Below are 20,507 nucleotides of genomic sequence, written 5' to 3'. Positions count from 1 at the left end.
TTTTGCTCACAGTTCCATACAATATACTGTACATTATAAACACTATTCACGTGTTCCATTTCAGTTTTCTTATAGATTCAAGATATTTTATTCACACTTTCAAGATGTGGAAATTGCCATTGTTTTGACAGAAAAAAATCATTTTTGGGAGGCCCTGACATTGTCTGCCAGGAGTTATTGTTTTTTGAGGAAACATTTTCTAAGATTTGGAGTTCACAAATGTATGGTAGAAACACACCATTGTAACATTTGACAATGTTATAAAATATTGTGTTCATTTTGGTTAAATACTATAAAATCTAAAGTAGGCAGAAATAAGGAGAAATTAACATAAGATGCATTTGGAATATAATACAGGAGGTATGTATTTAATCAGAAAGCAATTGGAATTTGAAACAAAATCCGAGTCACTTTGTTGAAATATAATTCAGGAAATGGCTACATGGGTGTCATATATCACCAAGATACTAGAACAAAAACAGGGTGGGTTGGGCTAAATGACGCCCTCTTAATCGTAACAATGTTTGGAATTAGTATAGTTACGCAAGAAATATGTTATTCCCATTGTAGGCAAAACTATTATGCATTTCCTCAACCACTGAATTTATTGCATTTCATAGTTGTGTGTATAATTACCATTAATAACGATAACCATTTTTCCTCTGAAATAATTAGTCACTGGTTTAAACAAAACTCAATTAAGTTGAAACAACAATTAATTCATGATTATAATTAGCACTAAGGAATTCCATGTAGTGGATCCACGAAGTTGTCCTTTTCTGTGTGTTCCGCCATCTTGTGTCAGGTTATAGGACCTGCTGCCTCATCCTGTTAAACGGGAAACTGGTGTGGGAGTATTTAGCCTGGCCCAGGTGGGGAAATGGGGTGTGTTGTTTGCATTGACCTTCTGTACTATTTTTTTTAATCAGTAAAGATTCAGACAAGTTAAATTCTGCATTTTGATGTCCTGTGTTTATCCGTGACTTGACTGATCATCTTTGTTGGTAGTCAAGTCACACTACCTCTCGGTTAATTTCTTTCTCTAAATTGGGTTCAAGACTCACCCTATGGCCAGGGAACTTAACCAAATGGGTGAAGCAAAAGCTATCCTAAAATACTCAAAAACTCACAAAGCAACTTATTCTTGTATGTTGTTGTACCTCATGAACTGCAACTGACACAATATATTTTATGTGATAAACAGAAGTGAATAAATAGGAAAAGTGTAATGATGAAATATATAACATTAAATGTGAATTATTGCAAAGGCAATGTGTCCTTGCTAGCAAGTTACTCCTGATTAAGAGTGCTCTGGCAGCTTTTACGCTCTTAGATTAGAATTTGCATTTCAGTTCATTCAGCTTCACTGGCACTGCATTATTTCAAGTGAATGACATTACACATGCAAATGTGTGGCAATAGTCATGCTGAGCCACTTAGATGACTATCACAGAATAAGGGTTCTATTGTTAAGATTATTTACTAATCATGTGTAAACATCATATACTAGAATACTAGAAGAGCCATCATATGGTCCAAGTTGACACATTACAGACAAGAGTATTTGTTTAAAACTTTAAAGGGCTGAAATTGAATTCTGCTTGCAAAACGATAGCTATAGCCATATGCTTATGTATAAAAGAGATTTCAAATAATGACCCCATGCCACTCTAAGAGAGGAAACTTCCCAACATAAAATTTAATGAAAATAAAAGTGCTAATGAAAAATCTAGTTGGTCAGGTTTTTTATCTGTTTTGAATCTTGATAAAGTCATGTACTGCATTTTGGTATAAGATGTGTGTCGTATGTCATCATGTCCCTGTTTGTAGGTTTTTAACATGTTATCTTTCCATTAGGTGAAATTCACTTTTAAAGATGCAGGGATGCATTCATTACTTTCATAATAGTACAAAGTAGAGGTACTGTATGCTTTGCACTGCACAGGTAGTGTCCAGCATAGGGGTTTATTTTTTCAGGTGCTAAAGGTTAAAGATATTCTGTTTAAAAGTGCATAACACAAGTATTTAAATAAAATTCTGGTAAGCTATTGCTCTAATGGTTAAACACATCAACTAATAAGAACTGAAGGATAAATAAAGCACTTTATAAATCCTTCAGAAAAGAACAATGTCTTCCAGATAATGCAGGGAAGCAAGAACAGCAAACAGAATTTTAAGATGTAAAATATTATAATTGTAGAATGTTCATAACTAATGTTAAAATTATCCACATTTAGAATATTGTGTACAATTTTGGTAATTAAGTTATACATGAGATTTTGCAGCTCTGTATTCATAGAAAAACAATCATTATAAAGATCCATTCCTCAGCTCAATGGTCCTACTCTGACAGGCTAAAATAACTGAATCATGAATAGAGAGAGAAAAACAGGTATTCAAACCTCTTGACAGGCATTGAGTCTGGAAATAACAGTGAAACAGAAAGGTACAGAACACAATTGGAAGCTATTGGGAAGTGCATTTAAAGCCGAGAACAAGAGACACGTATTTATACAAAGTGTTTTAGGAGCATGATAATAATCTAAACACCTACAGTATGTTGTTGAAGCTCATGCCTTAGCTTCTAACAAGAAACAGCAAGGTTATGTCTTCAGATCAATTAGTATTAGAAGTCAAAAAGCTTAATTAGTTCAATGTGGAGAAAAGCTGTGCGTAAAGAGAGAAAACAGACATCATGGAAAAGTTTTATTTCAACATTAGTGTAGCTCTACAACCACATGTTGTGAATAGATCCATGAGATGTAACACATATCCTATGACACATTTATAACACGACCACATTTTTAAATATTTGAAAAATAGACATTTGTCCTAAAAATAGAGCTTTCCAAAGGACTTATTGGGTGGAAAACTGCATCTTACTGCTATTTGTATTGTAGGTAAACTCTGAATCTTCAGTGGACATTTTGTTCAGTCTGTGGTTTCAGTAGTTGTATATGAGTTTCATCTGTAGAAAATAAATCAAATAAATTAATTAAATCTTTGCAGTTTTGTGTTCTTGCATATTAAAATCATTCAGTACAAAATTCTTACTAAACAGCTGAAGTTCCCAGCTGCCATACAAATGGCATGAACCCTTTTAAATGAGTCAGCAAGCAGATACTGTATTAAGCTGTTACGTTTGTTGCTTAACCACAAAGTTTAGAAGACACTTGCAAGTTTAAAATTGCAGCATTCCTATTGTGATGCATTTTTGTTACAAGCAACTTATTGAAATATTCTGTAGCTTTCTTTAAATGTACATTCATAAAACATAAATGATTACTGTAATACCCTGGGTGCTGGGGGCTGGGGTATCTAAACTCAACTGAACAAACTACGGTATGTCCAGAATTTGGCAACCAGAATCCAGACCATGTTTAGTGCAAGTGATCACCTTTGTTCACTCCTATCCTGGGGTCCTTGCACTACTATTGCCCTACTTCCCACCTCGCCACCTTCATTCTTCTAATTCTGTCCCTCAAGCCCATCTATGCTTCGAGAAACACTTTCTATTACTTTTAAAGAAACTGTATAAAATGAAGTATATGAGTTTTATTGTTATAACAATATTATGTGGGAAACAGTGTCTGTGCAAATCAACCTTACTGATCCAATTCTTCCTGGTACAACTGACCAGTTTCCAGCTTTATTCTTTATTATGTGGCTACTTGGTTTTCTTAAATAAGTATCAACAACCTATATTTACATTTTAAAATAATATTCAGAAGCGCACCAGGGATGGGTCCCCTGTTATTGCAGTGTCTTTGTAGCAACGTTTTAAGCTGAACAAACAGGTCAAGATCAGGTCTGTTTGGAATCCTCACCTTTTCACTGTGGGGTGCCAGGTTTTGCAGCATCAAACATCTTCTTTCTGCCTTCCATCCCAGACATGGCCTCAACATTCTTCCTCCAATCACCCACCTCCACTGGTCTCTCCTGTATTGAGAGGATGCTTTCAGGACAAAAAACTTGACAACACATTTTAGCTACAGTAAATGCCCTTCTTCAGAAATTTCCTGAATAAACTAAAAGCCTCTCAAGTTCCTGATCCATGACCCCAAATACATTTGATAATGTTCATATTTCTGTTCCTTTTCCCTGTCAAATGACAAAAAGCTTTTTAAAATCAGGTGTCTGATGACATTGAGACCAGGTTTGGTGGTACACGAATACAACTTTGGAAAAGCAAAATGCGTCTTTGACATTCTCCTTATCTTGGTTACCCTTATCACACTAGGATCATTATGTCTGGAACTTTAGCCTCACCATTTCAGATCTTCACATCTGGCTGAAATATTTTTTCTTCAGTTTCTGTTCTGCATGTTGCCTTTGTACATATTAAACCCAATCCCAAGCAGAACAAAATTGGTTTTTAAGAACTGAGTGATGGATTGTAAATTATGTAAAACATATTGTACATATACAATAAGATTACTTTATTAGCCATATACAATTTTTTGTATAAGGAATTCATCTTTTCACATACCCCAGCTTGCTCTCCATGAGACACGGACAGGGAGAGAAGCTTGGGGTTAGAGCACAGGGTCAGCCCTTGTGCAGCACCCCTGGAGTAGTTGGGGTTAAGGGCCTTGCTCAGGGGCCCAATGGAGCAGAATTCCTCTCCCAGCCATGGGATTTGAACTGGCAACCTTCCAGCCACAGGCCCTTTACCACAGTGCCACCACACCACCCTAAGATAGGGCTTTAGTGCAAAATACATTATAAAATAATTTAAATCAAAAGAATTTTCCTCTGTTGAAGAAGAAAATTTAGATGGAAGTAGAATATTAGTGTTCAGAAAAAAGATTAAACATGACACTTGAATCATATAAACAGGGTGGAGGCTGAGTACCAGCATAATCAGTTAGCTGGCTGAATCCTCTCCAAGGTAAAAGCCATTGCGTCCTTTAAGTTCTTTAATGTTATTGTCAGAGTGTTTTCCAATATGCAAAAGGCTTTCTTCAATAGGATTAAATACTAGGGTCATCTCTTAGCCAAAAGCATATGTCACAAAATCCTTCTTTTATTTACTGGTTTTGAACTAAAACAACATCCTGGGATTAACTGTTTGGTAAAGAAAAAGCAGACTGCAATACTGGTTTTACAGGTCTCTGAAACTGTAATTCACACAAAGAATTGTTGATTGCAGAAGTACTGCACATTATGAAAACAATGGAGAAGTAGAGATCTAAGTTAATCATGCTTGGCAGGTTTGAAAATATGGACAAACGCATTTATTTAACAGACAATATACTTATTGTAATTCTCTGAAGATCATATAAGGCTACCACCCAGTATTCTTGGCAAAACAATTTCCTGTCAGAACATCAAAGTCTAATTATTTCTTTTCTTTTGCTCCCTTATTATAGATTTTTGTGTTTATCAAGGTTTTCACCTCGTTTACAATGCAGTTCTACTGTAACTTTGCATCACAGCTTTATAAATCAGTCAATCTTTTATTTTCTGCATACTACATTTACTGCATAAAATATACTCAACCATTTGTTGATGTTTTATACATGAAATGCATTAAACAAAAGTAATGTATACAAGTAAGGTTTGTTGAAAGAATCAATTTTACAATTTAATGAAGGCAGATGTGTCTTTTTATCTTGACCAACCGAGACAGTTTTGAGGTCACCTTAACCTTCAGTTTTTGACCTTGAGAAATAGGTTCAGTTCAGGGGATGGCTGCTTATCTTTTGTAGGAGACAGGGATACAGTTGTATTCTTCTACATACCCTCTAGCAGTATACATGAAAATCTGCTGATGGACTGTCTCCTTAAGTAATACCACTCAGTTTTTGGTTTGATTTTCTAGTTTTCAAAAAGCCACTGAAGTGGGTCCTGGGGAGGGTCGGAGAATTTCAGTTACTTCCTCATCTAATCATGAAGGATTGCTCTCATTGCTGTGTTCAAAGGACAAAATGGGAACTAAATCTATTGTGCATTTTAGGATAACTAGAGGTTTGTGGAATAGCTGCAAAAACGTGTGTGAAATAAATATATTATTCTGGGATGCAAGTTGTTACATTCCCATCTCCCTCATCTTTAAAGGCTTTACAGGACAATATAAAACCGCTGCATAAAAAACCTCAATGTCACCTTAGGGTGGAAAATCATCCATATGCCAGCAGTGCTTTACTGCCATCTAACGTGAAGACCAAGTCCTACCTTCTCTGTGTCTTCCTTTTTCACTGACTTCAGGTTGGCTCTCAAATCCATGGACACCTTGTGCTTGGAGCCCAGTAGCGACCGCAAAATTGCATCAGCAGAGACTCGAACCCGCCTCAGAGCGGGGCGTTTGAACTTCCCACGCAGGTCAAACACCTTCATGTTCAGATCTTGGATCTAAGAAGAGAGATTTAAGGTGAATAAGGGAAATACATTTCCTTGGACATTGAGGGAGAAGTTGAATTTATCCTTTGTAGCAAGACACAGACTGTAAAATCACTTAAAAAATGTATGGGCTCATTTAGTCATTATGAAACCATATAATGAAATACTTCTGCAAATAGATACACTTGACTCCAGTACTCTCCAGTATTTCTGTAGCACATATCGTACCTCTCTGGTATTGTGAATGACTTTAGCCTCAATGTCATAGCGCTCCTCATCTACCACGTCAATCTTAGCATGTAGTTCCTGGCAGAGCTCCTGCAGAGGGAACAAAAAGGACAGAGAAAGAGATAAAGCCATTCCAAGTCCCTGATGAAAGACATTTACCATATAAAATAAGGTCAGAACATACTGGTTTAAATTTCAACAGGAAAATACAGATTAAGGGTCTAACATTTTTACTTAATTGTTAAGAGAAGCATGTTTCTTACTGCTCTTCTTTTAATTTTTTGTTCTGTATTTTCAGTAAGTTACTGTCTGTGCAACAATAAAATAATAATGAGCTACAGAGAATATAACTGAATAAAAACTACATCTATGAAAACACTACATATACAAATGAAAAAATAATCATATATACATATCTGATTTTGGGTTCAAAAATGGTCAATACAAATGAGTAGTGATATTTAATAATAATGAAATTAATATCCCACATATGAGTTAATCAACAAAAACAATAGCTTTGATAAGCATCAACTGGAGGATTTGATCCATGATTGACCACATTTTGTATCAAAGATCAATAATAAAAGCATATACAATAAATTCCAACACATTTGTGTGTACAGGTTCTCAGGTTCTGAGCATCAATGTTGAACTGTGTAGAATTGTCTTTGGTAAGGTTTGAGAAAGGTTAAGAAGGAATTAATTAGGTCTTGCTGGGCCTGTGTAAATGGCAGTGATAGTTGTGAAAGGGGAGTTTTGGGATTTAACTGAAGTGTAGCACACTTACCTGCAGCTGATTGTAAGACAGGCCATGGAGCTGCAGTGGCGGCACTCTCTCACTCAGGTATCGTTCCTTTTCTTCCTCCTTGTCCACAATTTCCTGTTCCAACTCTTCTTTTGCCTTTGCCAACAGCAAGCTCTGAGAACAGAGAAAGGGTCATTCAGCCTTTGCACATTGTTTGCACTTTTGTCTGTCATTCCAATAAACGCCTGCCCCTCTACTCAAGCTTCCACCGGAATATCTTTTTTCAAAAAGTGACAAACTAATTTTTGTAAAATTGCAGTATTTAAAGACTAGGATTAATTTCCAAATCCTTGCTCTTATTTAAATAAATGTGCATTACAATGCACAAATATGTGAAACTAATATGATTAACAATAAAATCATGAAATAAATGTTTCATCTTCACATTCCCCTACAGATCGCACTATTTGGGTATATAATGAAGATCACTTACTGGGTACAATATTCTGCTGACAGTAAATTGTTTTCTCCCTCTTGTGGTAAAGATCGGAACAGCACTTCTATATTTATGCATGAAGGGAGTGCAACATTCAGTTTCAATGGATTTAGTCAACGATGTTGGAAAATATTAATTAAATATATTAAAATTTGGATAAAAAACGACATCAAAGAACTATGCTATTTCTTTATTCGAATCTACTCCAACCACTCTGATGGCGATCCACATCCTGGGTACATTGATGCATTGACTTTAATGAACCCCTGGTCCAACTGCTGTGGGACACTGCTCAGTTGGTGAAGGCTGCCTGAGTGTGTTTTCTACTGTTGATGACTGTGGTAATTTGGTATCACAAATATGTCATTGGACTCTTGTTAGATGGGGAAAAAGGTTAGTCAGATTAAGTTAAATGAAACTTAGATTAAACTGTTTTCTGAAGCCTCACTAATGTGGCCTGTGTGGTCTTGTATTGTTCTGTTGGCATGCAGGGATGAAACAAAAAACTGTTGACTGAAGGACTTTGTGTATTGTAGTAAGTTTGCCCTCAATTGGTGTTTGTTAAGAATTATTCCTTTCTATATCCTTCCAATTCCACTACCCACCAACTGGCTTGAAAAACACAGTGCATAATGCTCACCATAACATCACAATACATGTTATCTTTCCTTTTGTTTTTCATATAGTTTTTTTGCCCACATAATACGAAACAACCATAAGCATGTGGACCATTTTCAAGAAAACAAAGTAATATCCACGGTGGCGATGTGCAGATTATTTCTTAATTTGAGTGTGTTGTGCTATATCTACTGCAATCTGAAAATGGTTATACAGATGGGTCACAGATTCAGGGCTAGAGTGGTGACCTGGCTTCCAGGATTTGGCCTGTCAATCACGTTTCTTGTTGTTGTCTTCTCTGAATTAGTCTGCTGATTAGCAGTCTGCTGAGCAATGTTTATCATCTTCTTTTTGAATGGGTGCTTATACGGAATTTCATCAACTCCCTTTGGCAATTTAATTAAATTCAGGTACCAAACACTGAGCACCTGGTCTGTGTTTACAGAATCACATGGTTTTCATGTGGAGTTGTTTTTTATCCAAAGGAACTGTATCACTGAAATTATTGAAAATTTACCTTCTTAGAATTTAAAATAGAAATAACATCAAGAACTGCAATGCCCTCAATTCACTGATTCAGTTGTGACCACCGTTTGTTGTGCAACAGTCAATTGGAATTATGCCTGGGGAATGCACAAAACTGCTAGGTAGGCAAAAAATTGAGAAACCTTAAAAAAAATGTAACCATAAAACCATGTTAGGTAGAGCTAGAGCTAGCTACGGCTAGCTGTTATACTGTAGCATTGGCTATAATGTTAGCCGTAAACACTGGGGTCGGGGTCTGGCTCAGGCTTACTGGATGACAATCCAGCAGGCTAAAAATAACCAGTCAATTTGGGGACTTTTTAAGTAAATCCTTCTTATGCTGTTCTTTTAAACACTGTGTTTTTTGTTTTTGCTCCCCACTATCAGATTGTAACAAATACCGCCAACATACAGGTTGGACCAACCGGTTGCAGCGCAGTGCCGGCACCGCCCTCTACTCCCCTCCACATAACAGGGAGGTTGGCCACCCGAGCTGAGGAAGGTCTTCTTTAGCTCAGCTGGCAATACCCCTGTTGAGCAATGCTGGTGACCTGGGTTCGAGCCTATGTGGTGAGGGACAAACTGAGGCAGGAGCAGTGAGGGCACAAGCCTGAGAACCTGGACTTGCTAGCTTCTTTTTGGTATATTTTCTCGATATTTCTATCACACGTTTTGATGCTAGCCACAAAAATAATGGCCAGTCAGGGGCTCCTGATCATCCTGGGCCCCTAGGCTACAGTCTATGCCAGTCTGTTTGTTAATCTGCCCCTGGTCAATGAGCACTACCTGGTTTACTGCAGCCATTTTCCTTACCTTAAGCATAAGCTTGCGGGAAGCAGTTATCTTGGATTTTCTCTGAAAAATAAGTTTAAAAAAATCATCTTTAATATTATGAATTTTACTGGATCTCTTCTTCTGTGATCTTTATGAAGCATCTATGAAAAATAAATGCTGAAAACATACAAAGTTCACTGCAGATTTTCCTTTTTTTTGCAGTTCAGATGGTTTTACTGTGTTTTTGTTCTCAAAGAATCTTATATTTAATATAATGAAAATATTTGCATGAAAATCTTTCAGAACAAAAATATTTATTAATCTGTATTTAATAAGAGTACAGGAACTCTGCTCTCTATCAAAAACGAATGCTGTATTTAATTAGAGGCAGAAAAAAGATTCATATTAAATTTAACTTACCTCTTGTCTGTAAAAAAAGAAGAGAAAATGGATGAATAATTTGTAAACAAAAACATAAATGAAATAAACAAAAAAATATAAAAACATGCAGGTAGCAAATGTCAAAAGTTGATATACACAGGTGGCAAGGAACATCTGTAAGTTAAATAATACTCACGCTTGCTCCGGCATCTTGGCTCAAAATGACTCAACCTACAAGACAAAAAAAAATCGTTTTGATAATGCACCTAATGTGACTGATGACAAAATCTTGTATTATTTTTCTTGGTGTAAAGTGTAACAGCTGATGAAATTTGTGTTTTCACAGAAATGGCAAAATAAAAAAATCTACATTTATTACCTAACATTAAAAGAAGGATCAGTAGGGCGGCAATAAGTGTTGAGTCTGGTCAGAATCACCAAAAAAGATTCATATACCTCAATATACATTTTCATTGATATATTCTATATAAATATTCTAAAGATATATTCTTAAGGAACCTTTCAAGATTAAGTGTCCCAATGAGGTTAAATTAAGACAGATCAAGTTAATATTGTTTACTATGTTTCGTTTGACATAATTTTTAGGTAAAAAATATAATCAATGAGATGGCAGTGTTCTCTTATGTGTTCTGTAGCATGTAAAATGTACATAGGAAAAGGTGGAAAAAGATAAATCAAGTAATATCTCTGACTATCCTAATTTAAGATTACATTCCCATCAATGTACATTCTATAGAATGAAGTGCATCATACACATAATATGGAATATTATCAATATATAAAGATAACACTAGCATAAAGAAGTCTATGAAACAGCATACCTAATAATGTAACAGTATCCTAAACATTTTTCCCATTACGAAACATACCTATTTTTAAAATTCAGTTCAGTCTCCAAGGCAAATTAGGAGTTATTTTGCATTTTTTTCATAAAAGAATCACATTGGAATATAACCAATATTTTAATTTACAATTGAACCTAATCAGTCAGCCATGACTTTAAAAAAAGAACCTGTGTAAAAAGTTAAAGCTATCTTGAGGGCAAACTTGGCATTTAATGGATTAACTCTGCTCTCAGGTCAGTCATTGGCAACTGCTTGTGAAGACTGAGCCTAGCTTAGAAGATAAGCGTGGCTTCTGTTTCATTTCTCTGGAACACTTGATTGTAGTGACAATGCACCCAAAAAAGAAGCTGATACTGCAGTAGACAAATGGGGGTAAGATGACAGACTGATTCAAGCATTTAGACAATTTCAGCTACATAGCAAGGCCTGGTTTCTCTAAAGGATTAGTCTACAGATGGGAATTCCACAGCTGTCAAGAGGCAAAGCTCTACAAATAACCAGGTTATTTAAAAGCCTTTTCTTCACATTTTCTTTAGGGCATCCCTTTCTGGGTCAAAGCTTTGATATGCAGAAAATAATAAGAGATTTTCATTTGTCATTTTTACCTAAATAATAGTGCTTTGCCACTTATCATTGCAGTGTAATTCGATTATATCAAATATCACTGTAAAGTAACTATAATGCAGATTCACTTTTGATCTTTTTGGTAACATCGCTTAAAATCAGATATTGCATGTTACAAAAATGCATGATGGCACAAACAAAACCTCTTATAGCTGCAAATACCAAATTTATGTTATTGTGGGATAAATGAAAGTGTTTAGCAATCAAAATTGACAATTGTAAGATAAGCACCCTTATACTGAAGATAAAAGACAGGGTCCAATTATTAATTTGTCAGATTTTTTTTTTAATTCAGCTGTCCCCTTACAGACTGTATTAAAGACTGTAATCTTTTATAGCATTCTGTGCTGTTTGATTCTTCCAGGAAAATTTTTTTTGCAAAAACATTTCCTTCAGTGATTCCCGTTCTTAAGTTAGCATCAACATTGTAATAAAAATATTTTGAAACTATTTTGCATTGACAAAAAATATGTTCTATTTTTTTTACTTCAATCAAACAGCTAATTGGCATAATTTAAAAATTAAAGTTAGACAAAAATATTCAAAGGTTGAGTCCTATAGACAGAGAAAAACAGATGTAATTCATATAAAATTGAGGCTATTATTTAATTAATTATATTTTATACAAAGAGTGATATTTTACTATGAAATTTGGAAATTTATGACAGTATGACACCTTGAAGGAATGGTTGTCCTACTGTATGTTATTAAAGCATGACTACTGTATTAAAACAATCACTTAAAAAATAAACTTCCAAAAACAAAGCTTTCTGACGTTTCTCTCAGGTTAAGTTGAATAAAATAGACGGAGCCTTCAAGAATATAGCCTTCACTCAAGGTATTAACAAAGCCATCCTACCTGTGTCTGGAGTGGATAGGACAGACAGCAGACAGAACAAAGACGCAGGGAAAGAATGCCCCCATCTATTTAACCTCAACTCTCATTGTCAGTCCTGTCTGTCACTGGGCAGTATTAATAGAAACAGCAGCTCCCATACACTGAAACACTTCAGAAGGGCCTTTGTTATCCAACACCTAAAATGTTCAACTTCCCAGTGCCTCTGGTTTAGGCAAGGCTTGCCTCCGCACACTTGTAACTTTTTGGTTGCATGCTGCCAGAATAAAACACATTTACCTCTTTTTCATATTTAAAATTCCTATGAAATGTCAGAGGGGAAGCATGACACTAGACTTGATGATTCTGGTGATGTGAATTAAACTTTTATAAATATGTATATCAGCAATACTGGAGATATCCTTCATAATTGTTGTCAACATCCACAATGGTCCTGGTATGTTCACAGTTCAAGTTTATTGTCATATGTAGCTGAGTACAATGAAATGTTTACTTGCATGCTTCCTCACATAATAAATGACAGCACAGGAACACAAAACTGGAACCTGAAACAATAGCATATATGCCAACAAAATAATGGAAAGGAGTAGTATAAAATACAAGTAGCAGCAGTATGCATAAACCTACAGTAAGCAACAGTATACAAGAGATTAGTACAGAATTCAATAGCCACAGTATACAAGAGTAACGACTGTAATCTTCAGCAGTATTCAAATTGCAGCAATATGCAAAAACCAAATAGGGACAGTATTGTGAGTTCAGTGCAAAACCAGTGGGGTGTAAAGTTAGTGTAGGAGGATTAAGGATTAACAGGTGGTGTTTAGAAGTCTTATGGCTATGAGAAATAAACTTTCTTTGAATCTAAAGGCTGGGACTTTTATACTCTTAAATCTTCTGCCAGAAAGAAGAAGAGAGAAAAGTGCATGCTCAAGGTTTTGATCCTTAAATATATTATCTGCAATTCTGAGGCAGTGCATAGTGAAGATGGTCTGAAAGGAGAGGAGTTCTGTACCAGTGATGGCCTGGGCTGTCTCCACCACCTCCTGTAGTTTTTTAGGGTTGTGAGCTGAACAATTACCATACCACACTGTAACGTATTCAGTGAGAATAATTTCTACAGTGCATCTGTAGAAATTTTTAAGTGTTTGTGAAGACATACCTAATCTAAGGAAGTAAAGGCGCTGGTGTGTTCACATGATTACTTCATCTACAGTATATGATAGGACATGGTCAAATTAATGGTGACATGAATACCCAGAAACTGCTGACCATCTCCACAGGAGCCCCTTTGATATAATGAGGGGTGTGGACTGTTTCCTGAAATCAACAGCCAGCTCCTTAGTTTTGCTGATATTGTGGGAGTGGTTGTTGTCCTGGCACCATACCAGCAGCTATTTAACCTCTTTCCTGTACTCCATTTCATCATTGTTTGTGCTCAAGCTTACAATGTTGGAATCGTCAGCAAGCTTAAAGATGGGGTTGGAGCTGTGTCTAGCCACACACTTGTGGGTGAAAAGGGAGTAGAGCAGAGAACTGAGATCCTAGCCCTGTGTTAAGGATCATCGACTCTCAAGGATAAAGGTCTACCCGTAAGGAAATCCAGGATCCAGTTACAGAGAGAAGTACCAAAAAGTCCAAAAGCTTGCTGACTTTTTCGATTATGGATGGGATTAAAGTATGAAATGCAGAACTATAATTTATGAATAGTAATCTGGCATAGGTGCTTATATTGTCTAAATGAGCCAAAGCAGCGTATAATGCAAGGGAGATGGCAAACTGAAGTGGTTCTCGATTGTCTGTGAAGCCAGTATTAATGTGCACCATTACCAGCCTGTTCTTTAGAAAACAGTGACACTATTTTCCTACAATTGATTACAATGTGAATCCAATTGTGTCATTAACTAAATTATATAAGGCAATTAGCATAGCAAAAATGCATAAACATGCATCATATATGCATTTTTGGTATACAGCAAGTGTGTTGCATTTACTAGAGTATGGTTCAGTTGGTGCACATTTGGTAAAAATACTGGGTTACAGTGGATCTAGAACCCATGGACTAGAATGGGTTAATGCACCTCTTTAACACCTTATTTAGAGAAGAAATTTATATTTTCTGTGATAAATTTCATGTAGAATCATTCTCTTGAGCAAAGCCTTTCAGTTTCCCTTAAAATCTGAAGTTTTTATCTTAAATGCACTTGTACTACAAGTTGTATACATTTGAGATAGGATTCTAAACAAGTGATGTCTGCCTTACATACTGTACTGTACGTAACTGTACTTACACAGACAAATAATAATTATTTTGTATTGTTTTGTGTGAATAATAAAAATAGAAGTGTGTTTAATCCACCTGCATTTTTTACTGAAAAATATAATAAAAAGCTTAGTTTCTTCCTTCTGTGTTTAATTGCTTTTTTACTCCAGTTTTATCCTCCCACAATCACTGTGGATGTCTAATTGTCCTTACCCAAAAATCTAGTGTCCAGTTACAAAGCAGAAGAATTGTTTATTTTTGATCAGCTAGTTGCAATTCAATTTGTATGAAATACTAACTGAACATTTTCTTTCATTTTGGAAAAGCAGAGTTTATTTCTTTTTATATTCCCTTATTTTTGGAATTATCAGACATTGACTTGGTTTTTCTACACTTTATTTCCTATTACATCAAGGATATGACTAAATCTATATACTACTATATGTTTGCATATAACAGGGGATGTTAATCCTTAGTACTCCTTAGAAATCGAATTAATCATTAGGTTCCAAAAGATAAGGGTTTAATATTGTCATTTGTATTGTCTTGGTTTTGCATATTGCATCCTGGCTTTAGCTTTCTGTCTCCCAGTGTTGGGCAGTTGTTTGGAAGAGTAGTTAGGGTTCTGTACAAGAGGATTAAAAATAGTGTATTTTACCTTCTACAAACAGTTAACTTATTGGGTTTCCTTTCAAAAAAGTTTAATCATTTTTACTCTCTTTGGTTCACTTGCCTCAGAAGAAGCTAAACTGGCCACACCACCAGCTGCACCAGGCCTTTCAGGCTTTGATCCTCAGGGCCCTCATGCCTGCTGATTTCCACCCCAGCCGAGCTCTCACTTATTTTTACATTTTCAGGAAGGACAAAGGAGGTGGTGGGGTGAAGCAATATATTAAGAATAACGTGCAAGCTACTGTATAGAATAGAAGCAAACAGGTTGTTTCGAATCTGTGTGGGTTAATTTGGAAAAAGAATATTAGTCTTAACGTTGGTACATGTACAGGTAGTAGCAAGAGAACACCTAATATGGACACATATCTTACTATATGATAAGATTAGAAAGGTGCATAGAAAAGGTACCTTACTAGCAGTATATAACTAATATAATGTACTACTGTACATATAATGTATTAATGGGAAGGTTCCGCTTTCCACACATAAATTTGCATTTTGTGACAGAAAATAAAGAAGCTAATAGGGTTAATAATTCTTCGTAGACCAATCTGTGAACTCTCTAACTAGGAAATATACTTATCGACGTAATCTTTTCAAACAACCAGGAATTCATTAAAGGGTTATAGACCTACTGACAAATTGTGACCATAGTACTGTATACTTTAATGTATACTTTCATTCTCTGACACTCAAGGCAGATAATAGTTTTTCTAATTTTAGAAAAGGAGACTTTCAGACTGTGAGGGAAGAAGAAAGAAACTGTAAACTGAAAGCAATGAACTGCAAACAGATACAGTTTACAGCTGTATATACTGTATGCACCGGGAAATGCATAACATCTTTCCAGTATTACACAAGTATAGATATGTAGAAGCTGGATTTAATAGTTTATACGATAATAAGGGATTAAGATGAAGATGTCAAAAATATAGTAAACATGCTAAATTAATATTTCAACAGAAAACACCAATAGCATCCTGCTGAAATGTTGTAGAACAAGACATGGCAATGGATAATGTTAACGTCATTGACACTGGGGTTCTACAAGGACAAAAGCGGCAAATAATAAATCACCAAGAACTGATTAGATTTTCCCAGTCAGGCTCAAGGAAATGAAGGATGTTGTTCATAGACACAATGGTAAGAGAGTTCATCTCTCACTTAATCATTTACAATGGAGGTAGTGCCTACAGATTGCAGGATTTAACTTCTACATGTTGGAGATTTTAAGAGCTGCAGGCTTCACCACTTATTAAAAAAAGATCATTTTAACAAGGAAATTATGGATCAGTCAGTCTTACTTCTGTCACAGATAAAGTTTTGGAAATGGTAACTAGAGCTAAAATAGAACAACACTAAAAATTCAAACAATTCCTCAAACTAGCATCAATTATAGCAGATAGAACTAAATTACACAATATGATATATTTAGATTTCCTAAAAGCTTTGATTAAGTCCCTCTTAAAATATGAATCCACATACTGTACATACAGTAAAGGTTAACAGTACACTTTCACTTTCTTAAGGGACACAATTCCCAATTAAGCAGTGCTGTGCCACAGCCTTCTGTTTTGGGCCTATTCCCCTTAGTTGTCTACAGTATATCAGCTATGTAAATTCTCATATACAGTATTTAGCAAACTAAGTAAATTTTCAAAACTAGCTGCAAGGGAATTACATAAACACTTAAAAAACTAAATTAGCCACACACTAGGCAAATTAAATTGAACACAAATATGCACAAAGTGGTAATAGAAACATACATTGTACAAATTGCATGGATGATTTAAAGTTGGAGGAAGCTACTGTATACACAGAAAGGATCTCTGTGAATATGTAGATTATTCTATGTGATCAATACAATATATGGGAAGAAGCAATAAAATGTAAACAGAATGTGACTATATAGAAAAAAAAATAAAGAATATGAGTTATGTTTAACCTTTACAATGCACTAGTAAGACCTCAAAATACTGTGTTCCATTATGGTCACCAGACCACACAAACTATATTACAGCTTTAGAAAGTGTTTAAAGAAGAGCATCAAGAATGATTCTTTGTCTAATGGAATTGTTATATACTGTACAAGAAGGGGTGTAAAAAGTAGTGACCCCTTTGGACCTCTACCACATTTTGCTTTGGACTTTTATTTATACTATTAATGAAACATATTTAACATATGATGGGGCATAGTTGTTTTTATTTTAAAAGAAAATTGTATGAAAAATAGAAAATTGAAAAATCCAGCTTGAACAAGTATTTGCCAACTGAGACCTTACACATTTAATATTTAGTTATTCCCCCTTTTTCAGCAATTACAGCCTCATGTCTCTTGGAGTATGTCGTAACCAGCTTTTCACATCTCACCCACTCTTCCTTGTAAAATTGCTCCCAATTACTGTGGTAGCAGTGGTGTACTTTCAGTCCCTGTCACAGTATTTCTATTGGATTTAAGTGTGGATTTTGACTGGGCCACTCAAGGACCTCCACTTTCTTCTTTTTAAACAATTTCAAGGGTTGCTTCAGATTTTGGTGTTTGGGTTAATTGTCTTGTTGAAATATGAATCTCTATTCCAGTTTCAGATCTTTTGCAGACTGTTCCTGTTTTTGCTCCAGGATCTACTTGCTATTGCTATATTTTGCTCCATCAATTCTTCCCTTCCCTTGACAAGCCTACCAGTCCCTGCCAATGAAAAGCCACCTCACAACATTATGTTGTCACTGCCGTGCCTCAGGATCAATTATAACACGTTGTACTGTAGGTCTTCAAAGGGTTGTTTTTAGCTTCTTGACTGCTTCTCTGACCAATGAACTTCGTTCCTGGCTGCTGAGTTTTGAAGGTCGTTGAAGATTCTGAGTACTCTTATGAGCCCACCACTTTCAGATAATGGATTTGATAGTTCTTTGTGGAATACTCAGTTGTTTTGAAATCTTTTTATATACTTTACCTGACTTCTGTCTGTCCACAACTCTGTTCCATAGTTGTTGCAGAACCTCTTTTGTCTTCAAATTGCTTTGTATGCAATGTCCAACAGTGGGAAATCACACAGACAAGTGTATTTAACCTTACAAAGACAGGTGTGTTCAAATTGAATGGTTAATCAATTTAATGTACACAACTGTATTCCAATCGACAAATTGTGCAAATTCTGAAGACAACTGGTTTAGGAAGAGCTTATAAGGATGTTAATGCTAAGGGGGTGGATACTTTTCCAATTAGGATTTTTATTATTTTAATTTTCAACAAAATGAGTAAAACTGATGCCATAACTCCAGCAATACATGCTGTCCTAAAACATTTAGATAGGCAGGGCATCTGTGTTAATATGCTGTGAATAGATTACAGCTCAGCTTTTACACAATTGTTCCCACCAAGCTGGTCACAAAACTCAGCGCTTATGGTATTTTATCTGCAACTGTATACTGGATTTCCAGATGGGCAGTCCTCAGGTGGTGACAATTGGCATCAATATCTCCTCTACAATGATCCTAAACACTGGAGCTCCCCAAGGTTGCTGTCTCAGTCCTAGACCATATTGCTTGTTCACCTACTACTGTACAGACACTTACAGCAGGAACCACATTATTAGAGGGAGTCACACTCCAATCAGTATCAATGGCACAGCAGTAGAAACTGTCAGATGCCTCAGTTCCTTGGTCTGCAGATCTCCACTGACTTGGCTTGGTCTCACAACACTGTAGTCAGTCTGAAAAAGGCACAACAGCACCTGCACTTTCTGCAGTGCTTAAAGAAATGTGGTATGGGGAACCAGCTACTCATGAACATGAACATAGAACAATATAAAGTATCCTCACTAGTAGTATGACTGTGTATTATAGTAAGACTACCATCCATGACAAGTATGCACTACAAAGGGTTGTGGCAATGGCACAGAAGATTAGAGGATGTGATTTACCATCAATCTGTGAGATTCACACCATCTGCTGTCACAATAAAGCCCAATCCATCATACAGGATCCCAACCATCCAAGCAACAAACTGCTCCACCCTGCACTCTGGCAAGTGGTACCACATTATTAAAGCAAGGACCACTAGACTCAAGAACAGCATCTACCCTACTGTAGAAAACATCCTTAACAGCTAACTGCAATGTCTCAGACTCAATACACTTCTGCACTATACACTTTTTGCATGGTCTACCTTTTTTTCCTCAGTACTACATATATACATATACATATATACATAAATATAGAAATTCTATGGGACAGAGATACGGTTAATCCACGAGACTCATTTCACACTCAGTAGTGAAATAAAAACACGGGTCACAATGAGGCACTAAACAGGAATTTATGTAGGATAAAAATAGGAAGCATGTTTTTACACAAAGAACTCTGGATATATGGAACAGGCTCCCCAGGTAGTTAATCACAAAATCCATCCACTTTTAAGAAATAGCTGGAAATAATTTGAGTTAAAATGCTAAAACGTAGAAAAGCATATCAATATAATACGTATTAGTAAAATGAACCATTTGATGTCCTGAAAAAATGGAACAAATCAATTTAAGTATACTATTCTTTCAGTTGAGGTTACAATTACAGTACATAGACAGTGGATCCCAAAACCAGACATGGATCTCCTTCTGTATACAATGCATAACAAAGTAATGTTCTTGCCTTTATCTCATGAAAGCAAAGAAAATGTTTGACTGAGTTTACTTTGGGGCAATGGGCCCTGAGATTAGAACACTGTTAACTATCTACTCTGGCATCCAGATCCCTCCAACCTTTGGACTATTTGTGTCCTTTAGAAGTAGTAAGAAGAAGGCCTGCAAGTATTTCAAATGACTGAAACACTTTACAAGACATTATAGCAAATCAATTCATTCAGAAGTGATATGATATCTATGTTGATCTTTGAAAATACTTCCTTAAACATAATATTTTTAAAATCTTGATGTTTGTTTTCTTTGCTGTAATTGACCAAACGTAATTTTATAGGGAAATGAAGGTGTACATGTTTCTTATATAGGAGAATTCTTAGCTGGTGCTGGCATTATTTACATTTAAAATTAAGCAATGTCTCCCTGTCTTCCACCAGTGAGTATACTTTCTCCAGCTGTTCCTGTCAGTCTGCTAAAGTAACTGAGGTC

At 35.8% G+C, this 20,507-nt stretch overlaps 2 protein-coding genes across 3 annotated transcripts in view; both read right to left on the bottom strand.

Annotated features, from left to right (window-relative positions):
- phlda3 (pleckstrin homology-like domain, family A, member 3) overlaps window positions 1-20,507 on the bottom strand; it is a 160,516-nt gene that overhangs the window by 109,745 nt on the left and 30,264 nt on the right. Inside the window, exons 1-2 of one of the 2 annotated variants that reach the window (XR_015940088.1) lie at window positions 12,459-12,638; window positions 10,302-10,340 (exon numbers count right to left, since the gene is read on the bottom strand). The gene's annotated coding sequence lies outside the window, so the exon portion shown is untranslated. Of the gene's footprint in view, window positions 1-10,301; window positions 10,341-12,458; window positions 12,639-20,507 lie in introns of those variants that run through there. The other variant, XM_088639830.1, reaches the window with a different exon arrangement.
- LOC148658515 (troponin I, slow skeletal muscle-like) lies at window positions 2,694-9,882 on the bottom strand. Its single transcript, XM_088639829.1, has 6 exons — window positions 9,768-9,882; window positions 7,358-7,489; window positions 6,571-6,660; window positions 6,178-6,354; window positions 3,828-3,939; window positions 2,694-2,968 (listed from the first exon to the last, which is right to left on the bottom strand). The coding sequence occupies exons 1-5, from the start codon at window positions 9,774-9,776 to the stop codon at window positions 3,832-3,834; spliced, it is 516 nt and encodes a 171-aa protein (XP_088495955.1). The 5' UTR covers window positions 9,777-9,882; the 3' UTR covers window positions 2,694-2,968; window positions 3,828-3,831.

This window comes from Lepisosteus platostomus, chromosome 7 (genome assembly GCF_059453375.1).
Source record: "Lepisosteus platostomus isolate fLepPlt1 chromosome 7, fLepPlt1.hap1, whole genome shotgun sequence".
Lineage (NCBI taxonomy): Eukaryota > Metazoa > Chordata > Actinopteri > Semionotiformes > Lepisosteidae > Lepisosteus > Lepisosteus platostomus.
Note: the sequence above shows the minus strand (reverse complement) of the source record. Positions and strands in the feature narration are given on the sequence as shown.